Consider the following 24,008-nt stretch of genomic DNA (forward strand, 5'->3'; position numbering starts at 1 on the left):
GGACAGGCTCGGAGCTGGGAAAATCAGAGTGGGGATGAAGGCGTGGGTGATGGTTGGGAGAGAGGTTTCCTGCCTCACCACCCCCAGCTCCTGGACCTAGAGAATGAAGATGTCTAGAAGATATTCAATATATGGTTGCTGCATGAATGACCTTATCTAGCCAGGCAGAAACAGATTAAAGCAATCTGAATGAGTGGTGCTGAAAAGTGACGAGAACCACAAAGTCCAGTTGCCCTAGATGGGGTGCATAGAGGGGAAAGAAGGCCAATATCACTGACCTTGCCTTTGTCATAGGCTGGACAGGAGTCACTCTATCTCTCTATCAATACTTAGGACACGTTATCTTCAAGGTACTGTTCTAAGAGCTTTATAAGTATTAACTCATTTCATCTTCATAATAATCTTATCAGGGAGCTACTGTTATTATCTTTATTTTACAAATGAGAAGACTGACTCATGAAGAGGAAAAGTACCTTGCATAAGGTCTCACAGCTGAAAATTGACAGGTTTAGGATTGGAACGCAGGAAGTCTGGCTCCAGAATCTGTGCTTTGACCACTGCCCTACAGCGCTGCCTTATTCACCAGCAGGTGCTCTTTAAATACTTCAGCCACTATAATCGTAGCTTTTTTCAGGCCAGGTGTCTGCAGTGTGTCCCAGCCTGAGGAGAAATAAAGGCAGCTCTCAGGCTGCAAGAACTTAGGCTACTAAGCCTGCCCTATAGGTGTTGGCAGATAGGAAGGCACACATCCTGGATTTGACTTGGACACCATCCAGCTTTCTGGAAAGACTGTTCAGAACTTGACCCCAGACTGCCTGTTCCATTAGAGTATTAAAGTGACATCTCTTCCCCTATTTCTTTTCCAGGCCAGAAGGAACTAATGTTGGAGAAAATGTGTTGACTTCCTTGATTCTTTTTTGTCTCTGGTGTTGCAAAAATGTAGCCTAAAGAAAGCTCTAGGGAAAATTTCGTGGTTACAATTCAACCCAACTCTTTTATCAGAGTGTTTAAACCACTTTTTAGAAAGTCTCCATTTTTTCCCAATCTCTTGAGATGGAAAATTAACATTTTAACAGGATACAGAATCAACAGCAAATACTTTTTTTCTAATTACTGTACAATAGAGGAATTAATGGAAATACTTAGAGGGAGCAGATTTGTTTTGTAAATTCTCCTGATGTCTTAGTTTCTGTCTTAAAAATGCTGTTCTATCACTACATTCTAAATAAAAAATGCTGGATCTGGCATTGTTATTTTATATCCAGATTGAAAAAAAAGTGTTTTAATTTGGGTTTGTCTTCGAGCAGAAATCACAAACTGTCCATGTGTGCAGCAGAATGGGCCCTGGTACTTACTTGCCACTAACAGGAATTCTTAGTTCTAACAAGAGTTTAGAAGAAGTTCCCCAATTACTGAGCTAGGACTCTGTACGTAGACAGATGCCTCAGAAAAGCATGGTAATCAAAATGACTTTGCTTTTTCATTCTTTGAGAGTATGGAGACTTTGTTTCCAAAGCCTGGCAAAGGGCTGGAAAGAAGGAGGCACAATCAATGTGTTACTGGTTTTCTCTAAGGGGACAGAGGTAGGAAGGTGCTGGCCTGACCTTATCCCTATCCTGGAAAGCAAAGGCATCAAAGGATAAAAATGCACACAATGAAGTGAGAGGGTGCGTCTCCCTGGGCTGTAGATGTAGATAATGAGTGAAAAGCGGGCCCATGTGGAATCTTGAGAGCACTTGGAAGCATGTAATGTCCATTTTACTTCCTTAACATTGTGCTTTGCTCATTAACTTGGATATTGGCCAATGCCATTATCATATTTTCTTGTGAAAAATGACATGGATATCAAGATGAATCTTGGGGGATTTCACCGAACACTTTCTTTTACCAAGAGTTACAAGGTAAGCCTGTTTGTATCTAGTGTTTTTTGTGCTCCATGGCAATGCTGGATTCTATTGTGCTTCTTCTTCTTATCCGTTTGGAAAATAAGGAAAAAATGAGACCTTCTGTTTTAAATTCTGTTATCAAAAATGGAGGGAAAACATCCATTCTATGTATTTTTCCAAGACTGCATTATGTAAATAAACTGTCACTGTTAATTTGGGGGAGTACTTCTGATCCATTACTAGCAATGATTTTGCATAGTATCTCAGAATCTTAATATCTTACATATACTTCTTTTAATTTTAATTTAATTATTTCATTACTTTTTATGGTTTGTCAACATACTTCTTTATTAATAGTAAATATAATTATAATTCAACATGTCATAAATAATTTTTTTGAATACCGACTTTGTGACTAACTTTGTTCTAGTTGCTGAAGGTAAACTAATAAATAAGCAATCGGGGCTCTTGTTCTCATGGGGCTTATTTTCAAATGGGAGAAAAAAGGCCATCAGTAAATAAACAAAAATAATTTTATATGATAATAAATTCTATGGGGAAATTAAAACAGGCTATCATTTTAGTACAAAAAGGTAGCATGCTATGATGGTCAACAACAGGGATACTGGAGCCATACAGAGTTCAAATCACAGCCCTGACGCTTCCCTAACGCGGAGTGATCTTGGGTAAGTTATGTAGCCTTTCTATACCTTAGTTTCTTCAACTCTAACGTGGGAACAATCTCAGCCCCTGTCTAACAGGCTTGCTTTAAGGACTGTGTGGTTATATACGAAGAGCTCTTGGAACAGCATCTGGCACATATTAGGTGCTTTGCGACTCAGCACGTTCTATGACTGAGGAATTACAATTATGACTTATTCATCACAATTATCCCATGAAGAAGCTATTATTAATTCCTTTCATAGATAAGAAATATGAAGGTTGGAGAGGTTAAATACCATTCACAAGGCCATGGAGCAAGAAAACAGCAGAAACACTGTCTGACTTCTGCTCTATCCTCAAATGTCTGTCTCTCTTCATAAGAAGTATTGTGTTTTTTCCCAAATATTTACTTTCCGGTGGCTCATTTGTTAAGTCCACTATATCTGAAATCTTATATTTGTGACTAGAAAGATAATACATATTTACGGACAATAAAATTCATCCTTCTCAGGTTTTCTCTTTTCTGATTTTGATATGTTTTTCTTTTATGTAAGTTTACTTTGCTGCTGTCTAAAGTTCAGTTGTTCACGTTAGCAACATATTTTATATACATTTGATATTTATTTCATTCAAATAAAATTCATTAATTATCAACTAACTGTGCCCCTAGAAGTTACATGTTTCCTGTGGCATTTTTACTTTTTCCATTAAATGCTTTAGTGCAGAGAGCTTTAGAAAGTATTTCCATTTATGATGTCCCAGATTTTATCCATTTAGTTGAAATTCAAAATTGCTTTTTTATGACCTTTTCAGATGTCTTTTTTCTTCCTAATCACAGTTCCATTTAAACCAAATGACATGCAGAAATCCTCACTTCAGTGGTAATCTGCTTTCTTTTCATATCCAGTTTTAAACCATAATCACCACTCTCTTTCTTCAATTGCTTGGACACTTGCTGTGTATTTTATTAAGCAACATCTTCAAAGATTTAAGAAAAGTGTGCTCTTAGAGCAAAGGAGAGTTCTAAAGCTCCACGGCTTAGCAGCACAATGTAGCTCCGCAGATTCTAAGGCCATCCATAAAACATGTTTAATGAGTCTTTGAAGAGAAAATGCCATCAAATCTACAAACTCAGCCTACACTAGTTGTGGGACCACGGACTTTTTCTCCTTTCTAAAGAAGTGGGGAATCGGTGAGGACATGAAGAGTGGTATTGACATGAACTGTCGACTGCCTATTGGCCCCACTTGGAGATGTGATGTTGCAAATAGGCACCTGAGTCAGGGTGACCGCCTGCAATTTTGCTTCTGCCACTTAGATGTGTAACTTCTTTTATATTTTATTCCTTCATGTGAACAACAGAGCTAACATTTTTATAGTGTTTGTGAGGGTTAAATGACATAACATATAGAAATATTTAGACATACCAAGCATAAAACAATAATTATTAGTTGTTACCTACTCTTTTTATGTTTATTTGTGATTGTTTGAGTCCTTCAGCCTAACTTATTCCTTAATATGTGGACAGTTCATGGTGGAATAAAGCAGTAGCTGTTTTTGCCTCTACCCAATTATTCATTTTTTATCTTTACTATTATCTTTACAGCCAACATCAGCTTTTCCGCATGGTCCAATCCATTTGCATGGTGCATAGACTTAAACAAATCACCAGCACTCAAATCATCACTGACTGATTGAATGAATCATTCATCAAACATGTATTGACTACTGACTATGGTCACTTTCTTCTGCCCCCATGAATTTTATAGTCTGCAAAGGCATTGGACATTTGAGATCGCAAAATGGGGCAAGGGATGCGATGATACCAGGTACTGAGATAGCACAGAGAAAGCAGTGTTATTCTGGGGGTGGAGTAGTGCAGCTTGTTCTGTGAAAGAAAGAGTTTGTCAAGTAGAAAAGGAAAGAAGGGAATTCTGGGCAGACTGAGAAATAGTGACACACCACAGAGACAAAACATCAAGTCCTGTTAGGCAAATTATAAGCAATTTGTTGTCATTGATATATAAAACTCGAGGAGAGGAATAGCTGGGGATGTGGGAGGAGACACACATTTAGATACAGGTATTTAGATAAAAAGTACTTAAGAAGGCTATGCCTGGCATACAACACTCCATAGGTACATTTACTAGTAAAGTTCATTCTAAAGACTGACTCCCATCCTATAATAGAAGTGGAATATATTTTATATTCAGATATTATAGCTTGTTCTATATCCCAGACTCTCTGTAAAGCTTTATTTTTTTTGAGAAAACACAAATTGTGAGAGAAATTTAACAGCTTAGAGAAAAAACTAAAATATTGCATACTTAATATTTCAGTACCACCAACAACCACGGAATGATCAACAGAAAAATTCACTTACTTTTTAAAAAAGATTTTATTTATTTGTTTTTAGAGAGGGGAAAGGAGAAAGAAAGAGAGGGGGAGTAATATTAATCAGTTGCCTCTTACACATCCCCATCTGAAGGCCTGGCCAACAACCGAGGCATGTGCCCTGGTCGGGAATCAAACTGGTACCCCTTTGGTTCACAGGCCGGCACTCCATCCATTGAGCTACACCAGCCAGGTGTGAAAATTTGTTTTCTTTGCTCCCAATAAGAAGATTCAGGACTTCTGGCCAAGATTGAGGCATAGGTAGAAATACTGTACCTCCACACGCAACCAAATTTAAGAACAACAAAGATTTAGAAACAAAAACACAACTAGAAATGACAGAAAACTGAACTGTATGCAAGTCCGACAACAACGAACCATTCATCCAGACCAATAAGAGGGATGGAGTTGGCGGCCAGCAGAGAGGAGTTGCGGCAGGAAAAGGCCGTGGTTGGTAGACCCACACATGGGGAGGAAACAAGCAAACCCAGTGAGGCACACAAGATGATTGGCTGACCATGGACACACATTTGCGCACAGATAAAACAGGCAAAAAATGGGCAGTGAGTCAGATCTCACAACCCAGGGCTTCAGTGATGGGAAATAAAGCCTAAAAGCACTAACTGGAAAAACTTTCGGGGGTTGAGGTGCCAGGAAAGGCTCCCAGCCTCACAGGAGAGTTTGTTGGAGAGACCCACAGGGTCCTAGAACATACACAAGCCCACACACCCAGGAACCAGCACCAGAAGAGCCCAATTTGCTTGTGGGAAGCAGCAGAGGGGACTGAAATCAGAGAGAGAGCAGAACAAGCGTCATTGCTCCCTCTCTGACCATGCCCCCACCTACAGTGTCACAACTCAGCCGTTGGATTGCCCTGCCCTGGTGAACACCTAAGGCTCTGCCCTTCATACATAATAGGCTCAAACAGACCAAAACATTATGGCTCAAGCAGAAGAACAGCTCAAAGTCCCACAGCCAATACTTCTAAGTGACAAAGAGCCTACCTATCAGTGGTGCAGTTCAAAACACTGCTGATTAGAATGTTCACAGAACTGGTTGATTTTAGTCACAAATTAGATGAAAAAATAAAGGCTACACTAAGTGAAATGAAGCAAAATGCACAAGGAACCAATGGTGATGGAAACAAAACTGGGACTCAAATCAATGGAGTGCACCAGAAGGAAGAAAGAGACAACCAAACAGAAAAGAATAAAGAAACAAGAATTCAAAAAAATGAGGAGAGGCTTAGGAACCTCCAGGACATCTTTAAACGTTCCAACATCCAAATTATAGGAGTACCAGAAGGGGAAGCAGAAGAGCAACAAGTGAAAAACTTATTTGAACAAATAATAAAGGAGAACTTCCCCAATATGACAAAGGAAATAGACTTCCAGGAAGTCCAGGAGGCTCAGAGAGTCCCAAAAATGGTGGATCCAGGAAGGAACACACCAAGGCACATCATAATTATATTAGCCAAGATTAAAATGAAGGAGAGAATCCTAGAAGCAGCAAGAGATAAGGGGACAGTCACCTACAAAGGAGTGCCCATTAGAATGTCAGCTGATTTCTCAAAAGAGACCTTGCAGGCAAGAAGGGGCTGGGAAGAAGTATTCCAAGTCATGAAATCCAAAGACCTACATTCAAGATTGCTCTACCCAGCAAAACTTTCATTTAGAATGGAAGGGCAGATAAAGTGCTTCTCAGATAAGGTCAAGTTCAAGGAGTTCATCATCACCAAGCCCTTGTTATATGAAATGTTAAAGGGACTTCTCTAAGAAAAAGAAGATAAAAACTAAGAACAGTGAAAGGACAGCAAACTCACAGTTATTAACAACCACACCTAAAACAAAAGCAAACTAAGAGGACAGCTAGAGCAGGAGTGGAGCTATAGAAATGGAGATCACATGGAGGGTTAGCAACAGGGGAGTGGGAGGAGGAGAAGGGGGGAGAAGGTACAGGGAATAAATAGCATAGATAGTGGGGAGAAAATAGACAGGGGGAGGGCAAGAATAGTTTGGGAAATGTAGAAGCTAAAGAACTTGTGACACATGGACACGAACTAAAGGTGGGAATGTGGGGGGAGGGGGTGTTCCGGGTGGAGGGGAACGAAAGGGGGGAAATGAGACAACTGTGATGGCATAATCAATAAAATGTATTTTTAAAAAAGAATATTCATTTTCATTTATCAGAAGACTATTGAAAACGTTTCCTTTTGAATTTACTAAGAGAGAAAAATATGTTCCTAACTGTAAGTAAAACTACCCAAGTTGAAAACACTTGATTTTTCCTCCACAGTTTTCACTGCATGTGCTCCCTGCCTCCCCCGTCCATCCCCCAACAACACTCACATCTTTGTTTCTTTGTACTGCATTAGCTGTGTTCTAATGATGATTATGTAGACACTATTTTCATTATGTCTCACTAATAGCAACTATCTGTCTGCAATTTTACAGGTAATTGTGTTTCTTTTAAAATGCCCTTTGTATTTTTGTTGCTCATTGCTAAATCCTAACAGCTGAGAATTATCACTAAAACTTAACATTCCTACTTAGCTTCCTGGAAAAATCTCCCACAATGAATGAGACTTATTTTTAAGAAATTCAAACATTACAAAGAAAATAAAAACCTTAAAAATTTGGATAATATAGGGCATGATTATTTACATTACTAAGAAATCAGTCATTTATGAGGAATCTTCTGATTGACCTTAAACAAGGAGGAATTTATGTATTCAATATCACATAAAGAAAGGATATTAAATATTTTTATATGAAAATGTGCATAGTATGAAACTAGGTAAGCCTTGCATATGTTTCCAAGGAAATGATGTGGATTTAGCCTTGATTTCAGATCTTTTTAGACTCCAGTAACCTCTTTAAAGGATATCAAGTGTCCCAAATTTTTCTAGGAAAAAAGCATATAAGTTGAGAAGAAAAATTGCTCATCATTCTGTCTCTGATGTCCAGTTCAGTGTGTCACTTATCAGAAGCATTAAATAAACATTAAGTAAATGAACATTGAATAAGTGAATGTTTGTTCTGCCATCACTCAATTTTTGTAATAGGTCAGCAACTTTTTTAAAAAGAAAAATTACTCTTAGCAGTGGGAACATGAATATGAGGAAAATAGAAAAGACCATCTTGAACTAAAGTGTCGTTTGGATACCTTTACCTTTTACTTTTAAATTTTTATTTATTTATTTATTTATTTATTTATTTATTTATTTATTTATTTATTTTAGAGAGGATAAAGGGAGGGAGAAAGAGAGGGAGAGAAACATCAATGTGTGAGAAATACATCAATCAGTTGCCTCTCTTGTACCCCCAACTGGGGACCTGGCCCAAATCCCAGGCATATGCCCTGTCTGGGAATTAAACCAGCAACCCTCTGGTTTGCAGTCTGGCACTCAGTCCACTGAGCCACACCAGCCAGGGCTGGATACCTTTGCCTTTTATAGACTTCGTCCTTGAGTCTGCTTGGAATCCTACTTTGATTAGGGATCTATAAAGCACATTAAGGATGTATATATTTCCTATGCTTGGCTTTTCCATTTTAAAAGCTCATCATCATCATTGTTATTGTTTATAATTTTATAATTCAAGACATTTCCACTATTTCAACTTTCTGCATCCTTGGTTGCCTGAAGTTAATTTTTTGTATGACATATTTTCAGCCTCAGCAAATCTATTTTCAAGCTTAGTAATTATAATTTAATTTATTAAATTGATAAGATTTGGGTTACAATGGTTCTACAAACAAAAAGACGATTCACAGTAAGTGGTTAATCTTGAAATCCTCAACAAGCAATAAGTCCCTCTATTTGAATTAAACTCAAAACGATTATTGGAGGGTTCAAATCCTATTGAACACAGACAGAGGAATTGCCAGAGATATTGATCTTTCCCCTTCCCGCAAGTGGGTGAAAGCAGAATTCCAATGTTTCAAATGTGTTTAATAAAAAGAGAACATTTAGGAACCATCAGTTTGTAACTATTGTTATTTGATGACAAGTTTTAATTAGGAAACACAGTAAGCTAACTTTCATACATAGAGTATCATCTGGAAAAAGCCTTAAAATAATTTCTCTAACTATTTTAATTAACAAACAAGGGAATCAATGTTCAGAAAAATGGTGTGGCTTTAATGTGGTCAATAAAGCATTGACTGCAGAGTCAGGGAAAGGAGAAGAAAAAAGCCTCATTACTCTTTATTACATTTGAGGACTGGCTTAAATAGGGGTTACATTCAGATAGTTGTGGGGATAAACTAGACTGGGAACTCAGAATATGGAGTTGAGTTAGTAAGTATTTTAGATCTCTCTTGGTTTATATTCCCCATATGTTAGTCTCTGCAGAATATACTTTTACAGTTCTCTAACATCATGAAATGCTGTACTAAATGCTGTACCAATGCTGTACCAAGTGAAAGGGTTATCTAACAAGGATCTGTGTTCATTCTGTAATGCTTATGTAGTCAAGGATAGGATTTAAGCCCTTTATTTCCATGTATTTGATCTGGGTGTTACTAAAGATAAGTATGGATCTAAGACATACTTTCCGTTGTCAAAATGTGCTTAGCAAAGGATTTATTTAACCTCTGTATTAACAAGTGAGTGCTTTATGTCAGTAGATGTCAAGAGACTGCCCCAAATAATCTAAAATCACAGAATGAGACACCCAAAAGATCAATGTAGTTAATGATGGAATGGAAATTGTTATGGGGATGGGGACAGAGATAATACAGGGGGAGGAGACATGAGTTATAATCAACTTCGTAATATTTTTAACTTCTTTGAAATGAGTTTGAAATGCTATATTCATAGGATAGATTATGAGGTCAAGAGAGTTTTCTAAGAGTCAGGAAATGATACCTCCCTAGTCTTCATTACATTTTTCTAGGTCCTAAGTGTGTGTGGGCATGGAGAGGGGGATGCAGCATAATTAATTATTAAACTACCTGGAGAGAACCTCTATAAATCTTCAGACTCTGTTTGCAGGGTATGGAAATCATGTTTTCGGGCATATTGCATGGTGCTATGTGTTAGAAGCAGTTTGGGGAGGAAACAAAAGCAATAAGGAGAAGGCTGAAAAACAGGATACATTGAGTGAGGTTATTTCCTGGGAGATTTTTAGTTGCAGGAGGAGGCAGTATCTGTTAATGGAATGTGAAAGAGCTAGAAAGAAAGACATGATTAAGCAATAACATTTCTAGAGTCAGGTAAAAACTTATTTAAGTTTCCTTCATAATATTTTGCGAAAATTAGAATATGCCAACCAGATGAACTGAAATAGACTTTATGTAATACATTTAGAGAAATCAGATATATGGCAATACAAACTATCACTAAAGATGAATTGATTGATGATGGATAAATGAATGCATGAGCATGTAGGTGAATGAATGGATAGATGGATGGAAGGATGGAAGAATGAATGCATGAAGGGTGCTACAGAGAAAAATAAGAAGTGGGAAGAAAAAAATCATAATATATTTGAACTATTTATTGAACTATGAATACTGCAAGACTGATGATTACTTTTTAAATTAACAATAATTGCTTATATTTTAAAGATTTCTTTTATACATCATTCAACTGTGACATAAAAATGATAATAATTAGCAACAGTAACAAATTAGAAATCAAAGTGAAGTTGTGTACACGAGAAAGCCCTGAGACTCCATGATAACTTTTTAACCCCTTCGTGTCCATTTTATCATAATAATCTTATTGAATTAGATTCCTTGGACTATTTAAGCCATCTGCCATTATGAGCTCCTTTGGTGGATTAAAAGAATTAAGAAATTTACTAGCATTTATTGTTAAGATGGAGGCATAGGGAAATACACTTTGCCTCCATGCACAACTACAGCAAAAATTACAACAAAAATACAAATCGAATATCACCCAGATTTGTTAGAAAATTGAGCTGTATGGAAGTCTGGCAACCAAGGACTTAAAGAAGCCACATTCATACAGATAGGTAGGAGGGGTAGAGAAGTGTGAAGGTGGAGAGGCATGGAGATGCAGTGGAATAGGTGGTCCCACATTCACGTGTGGTAGATAAAAATTAGGAGGGATACCTTAGGAGTGATCAATCCCAGCCCCAGACCGAACCACCCAACCCAGCATTCCAGCATTGGGAAAATAAGTTGCTATAACTTCTGGCTGTAAAAACCATTGGGAGTTTGGGAGCTGGAAGAAACTGAGGCTTCTCAGTTTCTTAAAGGGCCCAAAAGGTCTCAGTACTTACACAGATCCACCCCCTCTGGGTTTCAGCACCAGGGCAACAGCTGGAAGGGCACAAGCAGCATATGGGGAGAAGGGAAGAAAGTGAAGTGAGCGGCAACACAGTGTGTGCTGGGAGACAGCTTCCTACCAGGCGATCTCCAGAGGCCGAGCAGTGGCATTGTCCCCTCTCTGAGCCCTCCCTCACATAGAGCCATAAAGTCATGAAATGGGTTGCCTTGCCCTGTCAATCACCTAAGGCTCTGTCCTACACAATTTACAGGTGCCTTTTCTACAATAGGCCACACTACTAAGACAGAGATTCAAAACAGCTTTACCTAATGCACAGAAACAAACAGGGAGGCTGCCAAATTGAGGAGACAAAGAGATATGGCCCAAATCAAAGAACAGAACAAAACTTTGGAAAAAGAACCAGATGAAATGGAGATGGGTAACCTATCAGATGCATAGGTCAAAACACTGTTTATCAGGATACTCCAGGACCTCACTAGGTACTACAACAGCATAAAAAAGACCCAGGCAGAAATGAAGGTTATATTAAAGAAATAAAGAAAAATCTCCAGGGAACCAACAGTAGAGGGGGTGAAGCTGAGAATCAAATCAATGGTTTGGAACATAAGGAAGAAAAAAAGCATTTAAAAAAAATGAGGATAGAGTAAGGAGCCCCTGGGACATCTTCAAATATACCAACATTTGAATGATAGGGGTTGCCTAAGTAGAAGAGGAAGAGCAAGAAATTGAAAACTTATTTGAAAAAGTAATAAAAGAAAACTTCCCTAATCTGGTGAAGGAAATAAATATACAAGTCCAGGTAGCACAGAGAGTCCCAAACAAGTTGGACCCAAAGAGACCCACACCAAGACACATCTTAGTTAAAATGTCAAAGGTTAAAGGTAAAGAGACAATCTTAAAAGTAGCAGGAGAAAAGGAGAGAGTTGCCTACAAAGGAGTTCCCATCAGACTGCCAGCTGATTTCTCAAAAGAAACTTTGCAGGCTAACAGGGACTGGCAAGAAGTATATAAAAGGATGAAAAGCAAGGGTCTATAGCCTAGATTACTCTATTCAGCAAAGCTATTATTTAGAGTTGCAGGGCAGATAAAGTGCTTCCCAGACAAGGAAAAACTAAAGGAGTTCATCATCACCATGCCATTATTACATGAAATGTTAAAGGGACTCATTTTACAAAAAGAAGCTGAAAACTATGAACATTAAAATGGCAACAGATTCACAATTATCAACAACTGAATCTAAAAAATGAACTAAGCAAACAGCCAGGACAGGAACAGAATCATATATATGGAGATCACTTGGAGACTATCAGCTGAGAGGGGGAAAGGTTAGAAAGGGGGAAAAAGTATAAGGATTAAGGAGTACAAATTGGTAGGTACAAAACAGACAGAGGGATGTTAAGAACAGTATAGGAAAGGATTAGACAAAGGACTTATATGCATGACCCATGAACATGAACTAAATGGGAGATTGGTGGAGGGAATGGGGTACCAGGCAGAGAGGGGCAAAGGGGGAAAAATTGGGACAGCTGTAATAGCATAATCAATAAAATATATTTAAAAACTATTCCCTGGCTGGTGTAGCTCAGTGGATTGAATGTGGGCCTATGAACCAAAGGGTTGCCAGTTCCATTCCTAGTCAGGGCACATGCCTGGGTTGCAGGCCAGGTTCCCAAATAGGGGATGTGCAAGAAGCAACCAGACATTGATGTTTCTCTCCCTCTCTTCCTCCTTCCCTTGCTTTCTCTCTAAAAATAAATACTATCTTTTAACAAAAAAAATAAAGAAATTTACTCACTTTTCAGCTGCCTCAGTTCTAGTAGTTGGGACAACTTTTAAGATATTAAACTGCTTTCCTATCTGCATGCTGACTGAGCTTTAGCTCCTCTATCTGTGAACTGAGGAAGCTGGACAAGATGATCCTTAAGGATTCTCCCAATGCTTTTTGTAATTAATATTTTTTATCCTCATCCAAGGACATTTTTTTCATTATTTTTTAGAGAGAGGAAGGGAGAGAGAGAAACATCGATGTGAGAGATAAACATCAACTGGTTGCTTCCTGCGTGAGCCGGACAAGGGATTGAACCTGCAACCCTTCAGTTATGTGACAACACTCCAACCAACTGAGCCACACTGGCCAGGGCAGATTTCTCCCAACTCTTAATTTCTGTTTCTCAATGTTTCTATTTAAAACACACAATGCATCAAATTAACTAGATTGTTCACGCATTTCTTTTCTCAAAGAATGCAAAAAATGCAAACAATAAAGATGTATGCTAGTGACAAAATTTTCAAGTAATGGAACTTATGCTTCTAAACTACTTGAGATTAGTAGTCCTATTTTTAGTATAGAATTCAATAACTGGATGGTTATTCTGATAATGCCTCACCCATCCTAACTTTTTTTCCTTTATCAGTGAGAACACTGGGCTCAAAAACATCAATAGCTACCACAAATTCACACAGCTATGTTAGAGTTAACACTAGAATACTGATCTCTTTCCAGTTCAGAGTCTTGCACAGTACTTTCCATTCTTAAATGTTCCCTGAGGATGCTGATGCAATTTCTGACCAAGACCCACAGTTGAACATTATGAATCTTGCTTGGGTATTTAAGATGCAGTTATTTGCACTGACAAATATTTCAACATGCCACAGCTGCTCATTCATATGTATAAACTTATGTAGTCACTGATTTAAAAAAGAAATATGGCTTGCATTTTAAGTAAGCTTTTTGGATGTTGCATATACTTTCATTTATGAGAACCTGTAGGTATAGAAGGTGTCTACATTTTTCTGAGGGGAAATTAGATATTCATTTAAAGTGCTCATCGTATCTTTGACCCTGTAGGGAAATTCACCATAGGGTTCAATTCTGGTTTAAGCTTGGTGACTTAATTTAGAGTGGTTACTTTGAATACGATCAGAGTTTCACTTCATGCTAAAAAGATCACCCACTTTTCTTTCTGCATTAGCTCCACAATTTAAAAGGACTAAAAAGAGTATTTAAATAAACTTCTGCTTTAAAATACAGTAAATTACCTTTTTATAGTTCATAGAGCTATCCATCAGGATGGGATTCAGTCTGGTCCCATCCAACACAATGTTTCTTTACTCACCTGCAGGAAAGACCATCATTAAAAAGAATGAATAGGTTCATTGTCTTATTAACTGAGGAGTTTGATCGAGTTATGAATTTGCTTGAAAATCTGTATTTAGAGAGGAGGTATAGACAAAGTAGAGGTGGACAACACATGAACTTCTTGGATCCCACAAAGCCTAATATATCCCTAGTAAAACCACTGAGGCATGACCAATTGGTGAGTGATACACGCCAGAAATCAAACCAGCTGATACAGTCTCATATGACTTTGCCCAGTATGCCAGGTAGGGAGAATCCAATTCAACAGTGACAGATGACAATTCTTTCAGGGTCCCTAAGTATTCTAAAGCAGTGCTCAAACTTTAAACAAATAAGGCATGAATCTTGAGAAAAGTACAGATTCTTACTTAGTAAGCCTATGTGTAGACTTGAGGCTATGCATTTCTGAGAAGCTCTCAGTTTATATTTACACAGCTAGTTCATGAACCACTCTTGGTAGACCAAGACTCTAGAATAGTCAGTTTCTTCCCCCAGCTTTCTCCATGGCTTACTCTCTTCTTTTAAGTCTCTGCTGAAAGAGCATCTTATTAGCAAGGCCTTCCTATCCACCATATATTTCACTGTCACTATCACAATTACACTTTTTCATATTTATTTATGTTGCTTATTGCTACCTGACAAATGTTATATTTATTTATATTGATCCACTGCTTATTATTTCCCTAGACCATTCATTGGCTGAGGCACAGTAAAGTGTTCAGTAAAAAATATCTATTGAATGAATGATTATATAAATAAACCAAATGGCCAGTCTACCACAATTTCAAAAGCCACACCACATTTATGGGTCTCCAGGCAATAATCAACTCTTTGGGCTTTTCTTTGAGAAACTCAAGTATTCTATTAAAAAATAAAGTAGAATAAAACAGGCCCCTTAACTGTGTACTCTCGTCCCTGCCGGCTGATGGATACCACCAATGACTTCCTCCTTTTTACTTGCAGGCCCTTCTGAAGCCCTTGAAGCATTCCTAAATATGCACTGAGTAGACAGATAAAGACAAGAGGATGCTGATGGCCACTAATTGTCTCCATTTTGTGCTTTATCTGACAATTATATCATTCACTTGGTTCTCTTTGCAAATATCTGATGGTTTATTGTTTCAATTTCAGTTAGTAATCTCACTATAAATATAGGTGTTGTTATACTAATGAGAAAGCAATATATGTTATAAAGATCTGCCCAGTCTGACCCAGAGGAATGCTGTGTTACAACCTTTTTGACAAATTTATAACTAGGCTATAATCAATACCTTTCTAAAAATTCAGCAATGGCGATAAGGTTGAATTTCAGGACTTTAGCAAATGTTGGGGCTTTAACCATCTATTCTTTTTACTACATTACAGAGCAACAGCTGTTGATTTTCTGCAATGCAGGACAAAGGGTCACTAAAGGTTTTGTAACAAAAACCAAAAAGGCATCATTTAAAAAATTGCATTAACATCAAATGTCTAACCTAGGGATTCTGTGTTTAATATCAAAACCCTAGGCCATTCATTCAATATTCATTCATCAACTATTTCTTAAGCACCAACTATTAACATAGGCCAACACAAGAAGATATTATATTGCACTTCTAAAACACGTAGAGAATCTTTCAGTAACTCTTTAATTAAGTATGGTCACAAAAAAAAAAAAAAAGTATGGTCAAGTTCATACTGAGCAAATTAACATGGGAGGTCCTTGCCCTCTAGAGGCTGACTTGAGTAGAGAAACGTGCAAATCATGGTAAGGGACATACCAGGTATCTGAATACAGGTCTAGGGAACTCAGAGAAAGAATCAACCAATGTTGTACTGTCAGAATAAAGATGGGTTCATTATGAAATTGACATCTGAGGGCCCTCGAGATGACTAGGCATCTTACTGGTGGAAAGGTAAAAAAGGAATTCCAGGTAGAGAAACCCACAGGACCAAAGACCCAGAAACATGGCAATTCAGGATAAAGTGTAGGATCAGAGACAAGTCTTATGCAGCAGTGGGAGAAAATAATATAAAAGGATGATTCTGGTGGGTGGTGATGAGTAAGTGGGGAGGGGACATGAAGATTAGCTGGAACCATATTGTGAAGGGCAAGGAGTTTGTGCACAGATATATTGGGGTCGTATATTTTAGAAAGATAATTCTAAAAGCAATGGGGAAGGTGGCTGGGAAGAGTAAGGAAAGGTGTGTGTATGTATGTTTGGGGGTGAGGCGCGGTGGCAGGCATTATCTTTCTTTTTCTTTAATTAAAGATTCATTACTTTTTTTAGAGAGTGGGGAAGGGAGGGAGAAAGAGAGGAAGAAAAACACTGATGTGACAGAGAAACACAGGTCAGTTGCCTCTCATATGCTCCCAGTCCCGGAACCACACCTGCAACCCAAACATGTGCTGGGACTGGGAATCAACCGGCAACCTTTCAGTTTGCGGGACAGTGCCCAGCCAAGGCACACAGGTCAGGGCTATGTTTCCTCTGAATAGTGTTGGAATAATTTCACTCATTGAATATAGGTAATTGAAGTTTTCACAAGAATTAACTCTCCACTTGCGTAAGTGGAATTATTCCTGAAGTATCAGATATATGATCCTTTTTTAGAAAAAGAGAGAGAAAATAACATTATCTTCTTCCTATTATTAATGTAATACATGTTAATTTCAAAGTAAACATGATACAAACTGGATAAAACTATGGTAAAAATAAATCACAATCACACCACTAGAAAGAAATGTTGTTTGTACGTGACTCCTCAGTTCCACCCCCTAAAAGTACATGAAATAAGATTTACGATGGAAAGAGTAATTTGGACAACTGGTGCCAGGGCTATTTTAAGCAGAAGTGAGTATGGCAGCTTTGGCCTTACCCAGGCAGTGAAACTTGCCAAGAAAGACATTTATTGCTGCATTATGATATTTATAAATTACTTATAATTAATCCAAAACATGGCTAAGTACTATGAAGAGCACAATTGGAAATGGTTTTATATTTTGCAACAACCCTTTGTTTAGCATTTATTTCCTGCTTTGAAGCTAAAATTAAAAAATGCAAATAGTAAAAATGAATTTCTTCAATCTTCAATTACCTTCAAGTGGAAATTTAAGTACTGAAAGATGACAAACTTTTTTCATTAGTTCAGCAACTCTAAGAAATACCAATTATAGCACCAACACTGAAGGTAGATTTATCAGTGAAACAAATTGTAGATTTTGTGTCTGCATGCATGAAGCTCGATATCTGAGCAAGATCCTCTTTCTTCCTCCTCTCCAGAATAGAAATCCCACCCATTCTTCAAGGTCTGGCTCTGTTTCCTCATTTCCATAAATTACTCTTTGCACTGTGCTGGCTCCTTCATGTCTATACATTCTCTGACGTTTCATGATTCATAGAGATGGTAACATTATCATACACTTGTGGTCCTATGTCATCAGGAACTGAGCTCTATGAAATGTATCTAAGTGATTTCTACTTAATAAGATTAAAAAAATCCTTAAAGACAAAGACTTCAGATGGGGATAAGGGCCATATTTTCTAAAATCTGGCAATACTGAGCATCTAGTGTACTCCTGGTAAAAATATTTGAATGCAACTGGAAAACCTATTTATTGAAGGTGTAGTTCTTGACCATACCAAAAGAGATGTCAGTAAAATTTGTTTTACTATGGGCACCTGACCATACTGGTGCAAACGAAGGGGACTTGGTGAGAATTTCCTAATGAAATCTCATAGCATACTCATTTTTGCACTTGTTATTTTAAAGGTAAAATGTTCATTATTTCCTGAAAATGTTGTATACTTTAAATGTCCCTAAATGACCTAAAGAACAATCCAATCAGTTTTCCATTTCAAATAATAGTTAAATTAAGGCTGAGTTGCACATTAAACTTGCAAAGAAGGAAAAATGATTGCTTGATGTGGCATAACTACATTTCCAACTGAATTAAAGCTGTAACAAGTTCCAATACAGTTAAACTATTAAAATAGAGATGGTATTCTGTCAATCTGATCCATACTTGTCATTTTAAAATAAGCTTGTTGTTATTTGCAGGTTTTTTAGAAGCACTTTCAAAATTGATTTATGTGATTTATAAGACATTTTTTAAACAGGCATCTTGATAAAGTACAACATAGTATCCAAATTAAGTAAATTGCTTAAAGGAAACTAAATTGTTAGAAAGCTTAGGGTGATTTATGCTGATAGAACTAGGACAAGCTTGTCCTTTATTATAGCCTTTAAAACTTGAAATCATTCTGTTCAAGGTTATTTGAATGGCTGTCTTCACTATCAAGAGCTTCTAATTGGTGGGACTAAAGTTCTGACTATCTTATTAGTTTGCAGAATTGTTTGAGATGAAATTTTTTTCAAAATAGGAAAACAGCCCAGGATATTTATGCCATGTGTCAGGATAGTTATGCCACGTGCCAGGTTGTGAGGCTGAAAGAAAAGAGCTATCAAGGAAATGAAAGAATGCCATGAGAAAGTTATTACTCTATTGAAGTACAATTTGTTCATCAGATTGGGCTAACCCAGATCTCTTCATTTTTTGTTTTACAATGGATTCTTTTGGAGCCATTAATTCCTAAGAGAAGACATGTCTACTAATTTTTAAGAGGTAGAAAGGCTTCTTAAAGTTGGGAAGAACATGTGCCCTCGGTGTTGTCATCATCCGTCTTGTGACAAACGCCAATCTATCCTTGTTCCCTGGCTCTCTAGCCACATCTGGGTTAGTGCAGTAAGAGAAAGCATTTAATAATATTTTTTGGCATAACAACTGCAGATTTTAATTCTAAGACCAGGCAAAGTGAAAGTAATGTAGCAAAACTCACTTGGCAGAAAGAATGTTTTCTCTATTTTCATGTAAAACATGTGGTAATGGTAAATTCTAAAAAGCCACTGGCAAGATACAAACCTCAGTCTTCCAAACAAAAACAGACCAATTGACATTAAGAAAGAATCACTTGAGAAGACCAAAGGAGCTCTGTACGCACACATGCACAAAGGCTCGTCCTTGATGGCATCTTGGATTTTCATGCTTAGCTGTTTAGTACTCCTGTTTGACGGCCATGTGGATGAAAAGCATTAACTATATTTATTGAAGACAGAAGCCATATTGCTGTTTTTTGTACAAAGTCTAGCTCACAGTGGTGTGCTTTTCCTATGTGGTGTGCTTTGACCTATGTTTCATGAACAAAGGAGCATTCTATATACAAATTTCCTAAGAAATCAACTACCATAGATAACATCCTGGCTGTCTCATTGCACCTCATTCTGATCAGAGAAACAGATGTTGAAACAAACCAAAGAACAGGGCATGGCTAATCCAGTTTAGGGCATCTCATTAAGTCTCAGTAGGCTAATTAGGTTTATGACATCACCAAGTCTCAGGGTTTATAGTGATGCATTCCAAACAAGTGACAGTATAGCAGAAAAGGCAAAAAAAAAAAAAAAAAAAACACCCAAAAAACCCCTACATCAAGGGCATCCAAAAACTTTGTCAGTGTTCATAAGAGTTAATGCCACAAGGAGAGAATGTGGTCTACTGATCATGGTCTACTTCTGTGCACGAAATCTCTCCCACTTCCTTCCTACATCTTCATTGTTTCTACAGTATCCATTGCTGACCAAAAACATGTGCACCAGATAAGCATATAAATGAAATAAACCTGATGCTAGTTGTTATTTATTTGAATTCATATTTCAAAAAGACTTTTCGAACTGTCTAATGTTTTCTTTGGAGAATTAAGGGTGACGAAGCCTCAGGTTCTTGGGAGACAAAGTATTGATTTTTTTTATAACAGGTAGTTTTAAAAAACCCTGTCGGCACTGATTACTTAGTACAGGTGATTGGAAACGCAAGTTCATGTTCACACATTCACATATTGGAACATGAGATGTTCAGGTGCTCACTGACCTTCAGGTTGGTATTGTGCTATAATTGTCACCGTCTGCCCAGCTCCCTTTAGTGCAGCTGCAGCCTGTTCATGGGATGCTCCACGCAGGTCAATGCCGTTCACCTGAAAGATAGGAAGGCAGAGAATTCTGGTGTTTTGTAAGCCACGTCATTCTGGTAGAAGAAAACACATTTTCCAAAACTGAGAGGCTGTCTAAGATTATGTCGCCTTCCTTAAAACCCCTCATGTCCTACCCAGGCATTTGTGTGTTACCATAGTAGTTTTTATGCTCTTGAGAAATTTTAGTTAGCAGACTCATCAAATTTCATCTTGTGATGTTTGTGCTACAGGTCTGACCAGGTTGAAACTTCTTTGTATACCCACAACCACTTGGATTTCAGGGTATGCAGTTAATATGCCTCTGTTAGTTTCCTAGATTTCTGGGGTAGATAGGAGCCTTCAAAATTGGAGGAAAAACAGGGTAATAAAGAGAGACACATGATGTACATAGGCAAGTATGTGCTGACAGATTCATAAATTCAAATGAGGTTGCAGGGACGTTGTGTGGAATGGCGCTGGCTGCCTGCCAGAACCCCCTCTTGGTCATATGCCTGGTCCTGTCACCCTGAGCTTGGTTAGATAGCCCTGAGCCTTTTTCCAAAATAAACTTGACTGCCCATTTCTCATGTGCAATTCCATCATGAATTCTGACAAAATGAAAAAAAGAATACCTGGAGTTTATGTTGCTGCTGCTAACTCCCGTTTGGGGGCCCGTGCCGAAAGAGAAACAGAGCATCTAAAAACAAGCACAAAACTCTGCCGAGAGGGGAGATTCATTCTTAAGTCAAATTTAATGAGAAGCAAAAGCTAAAGTCTTTCTCAAATCAATTTAGTCTAAGTCAACACAATATAATTACCGAGTGCTTTTCAGTGACAGGGCTGTCTGCCTGCCCCAGGAGAGGGGTAGTGGGTGGGGAAAAAAGGTGAACAAGACAAGCCATAGAAAGCTTTTCTGCTTCAACTGAACATGTAGCTTAAGTCCAGTTTTCTAAACTACTCAGAGGCTTGTTTTTGCAGATGACATCAGAATTCTGCTTCTTTTTATTTAGAGAGAAGATGACTACAGCCCATGAAAAAGAATAAAGGAACTGATCAGTTTATCTACACATAAAATATAGGTTCTTATTTGGCCTCTCACAAATCCTCTTAGACAATGAGACCAAATGGGTCAGGAGTTACTGCTCGGTTTCTCTGTTAGGCCTGGGATATCTTTAATTCTCAATTCCACATCCTGGTCCTCTCACAATTTGTTAGAGTCTCCTTATTCACTTTATAATTTTCTTGGCTTCTTCCCTGGCTTTTTATTCTGGTGAACTCTGAACGCATGGACTACACAGTACACTGGGAAGTTCACCAAGCTAGGCTTGGCCTGTCAGTGCCTCTCACTAGCTGAGTCACTGTCACGTCACCAGTCTGAACCTCAATTCCCTCCTGCCTGAGCTAGTCTCAAAGAGTTCTGACTCTAAGTGTCCCCATAACCTACACAACTTCAGATTAAGTTCTTGGAGGATGAAAGTCATTTCAGAGGTTGTCCAGTCATTGAAGTCAGAAGTATGACTCAGAGCTGGAAGAGACAGGAAAAGTAATTTGATCTGGCCTTTTACCTACAGGAAGCTGAATGCGCAAGTCATGGACCAGATAACCTCTTCTCTGGTCAAACTGTTAGCTTTTTATTAAAAATAATATACGCTTTTGGTAAACGAATTCTAACGTTTCAGAAAAGTATGTAAGGAAAAGTGAAAGGTCCCTTCCCTGTCTGCATTCCCATGGTGACCCTGTTAGCAGTTTCTTGGGCATCCTTTATAGAAATCTACTGTTTGTACACGCAGGCATGTGACTTGCTTCTTTCTCTACATATGTTCATATATTATTGCCTTTTTATTTAAATGCATAGGATCACATTATATATATAATTCTATTAGTTGTTTTTGTTTTGTTTTATACTTAAGCATATATGTTGGGCATCTTCAATATCAGCTGATAGCATTCTACCTGCTTGATGGGAGCCTATTTTATGGTATGGCCGTACCAGAATTTTTTTCAATATTGTCTCTACTTATGTGGTTACAGTTTTATCCACCTTTTTGCTACCACAAACACTTAAAAATGTGTTTGTGAAGGGTAAATTCCCTGAAAATACAGGGGTAGACAAAAGGAGGTGTACAGTTTTGAGTATGCAACACAGTTTACTCTTGCATTATTTATTTTATTACTTATTATCACTATTATTAACCTATGTTTGCCCACCCATGTATATCTTAGAGAGCTTTCTTCATTCACACATTATGATATATGTCAACTTTTAAAAATAACTGTAGAGTGTTCTGTTATTCAAGGTAAAACAACTTACTTTACCAGTACACAACTGATGGACCATTACATTGCTTCAGCACTTTGCTATTATAAACAACCCTGTAATAAATATCATTGAACAATAAGTTTTGGAATAAAAGGTATGAGAGTTAAATTTTGATAGCTGTTGTCAACTTGCCTCCAAAAATGTAGCATTCATTTATAATCTCACAAATAATATAAAATTGGCTACTTTTCACACTCTTGTAAAATTGCACACATATCAATATTTGACCTTTGCCATTTTATAGGTAGACAACTGTATTTAATATTTTTGCATTTCTCCAATTATGAGGTAGACCATATTTTTATGTTTGTTGATTATTTAAATTTCTTTTTGTATAAAATGTCTGTTCACTTAATTTGTTTATTTTTTATTTTGTTTGCTTTTTAAAAAATTTATCTGCATGTTAAAAAGATTAGTGCTCCATCTTATATAACTATTACAAATATTCTTACTAGTTTGGTATTTATATTTTGTGTTATTATATTTTAACTATTTTAACTTTTCCCTTATATGTTATTTCTCGCCATGTAAGAAATTTAAAATGAACTTTGTATTTCTGGCCAAGATGGAGATTTAGGTAGATACACTTTGCCTCCTTGCACAACCAAAAGAAGGACAACAACAAATACAAAAACAAAAAATAACCATAATTGCCAGAAAATCAAACTGTGTGAAAGTCCAACTGGGGAGTTAAAAAAGAAACATTCATTCAGACTGACAGGAGGGTCAGAGATGGGTAGCCTGGGCAGAGAGGACTCATGGCAAGGCAGCAGCTGGAGGACCAGGCACTCCCACATATGTATGCTGGTAAACTGGGAGGAATAAATGGGGAGCAAGACAGATAACACAACCCAGAGTTCCAGCATAGGAAAAGAAAGCCTCAAACCTCTTGCTGTAAAAACCTATGGGAGTTGCAGCAGCAGTGGGAAAACTCCAAGCCTTACAGGAGAGTTCACTGGAGATACCCACAGGATCCTAGAATGTACACAAGCCCACCCACCTGAAAATCAGCACCACAAGGGCCTAATTTGCTTGTGGTTAGTGAAGGACGTGACTGGAAGCCCTCTGAGAGCTGAGCAAGTGGCATTGTTCCCTCTTGGGCCCGTCCCCCAAATACAGAGCCATAATTCAGCAATGCGGGTTGCCCTGCCCTGGCAAATGCCTAAGGCTCCGTCCCTTACAATGCAACAGGTGCACTGAGAAAAAAAAATATGGCTCAAGCAAAAGAACAGATTAAAACTTCAGAAAAAGAACTAAGCAATGAAGAGATAGACAACCTACCAGATGCACAGTTCAAATCACTGGTAATTAGGATGCTCACAGAAATGGTTGAGTGTCATCACAAAATAGAGGAAAAAGTGAA

The 24,008-nt window shown here is 37.7% G+C and overlaps 1 protein-coding gene across 14 annotated transcripts in view; it reads right to left on the bottom strand.

Moving 5' to 3' along the window:
• Nucleotides 1-24,008, bottom strand: part of DLG2 (discs large MAGUK scaffold protein 2) — a 1,926,133-nt gene that overhangs the window by 284,022 nt on the left and 1,618,103 nt on the right. For all 14 annotated transcript variants that reach the window (XM_053670841.1, XM_053670838.1, XM_053670836.1 and 11 more), the window contains one exon: nt 20,247-20,349. In XM_053670841.1, coding sequence (XP_053526816.1) covers nt 20,247-20,349 — 103 coding nt within the window. The remainder of the gene's footprint in view (nt 1-20,246; nt 20,350-24,008) is intronic.

The sequence above is a fragment of the Artibeus jamaicensis genome, unplaced genomic scaffold (genome assembly GCF_021234435.1).
Source record: "Artibeus jamaicensis isolate MK-2021 breed Jamaican fruit bat unplaced genomic scaffold, CSHL_Jam_final contig_64, whole genome shotgun sequence".
In the NCBI taxonomy this organism is placed as follows: Eukaryota; Metazoa; Chordata; class Mammalia; order Chiroptera; family Phyllostomidae; genus Artibeus; species Artibeus jamaicensis.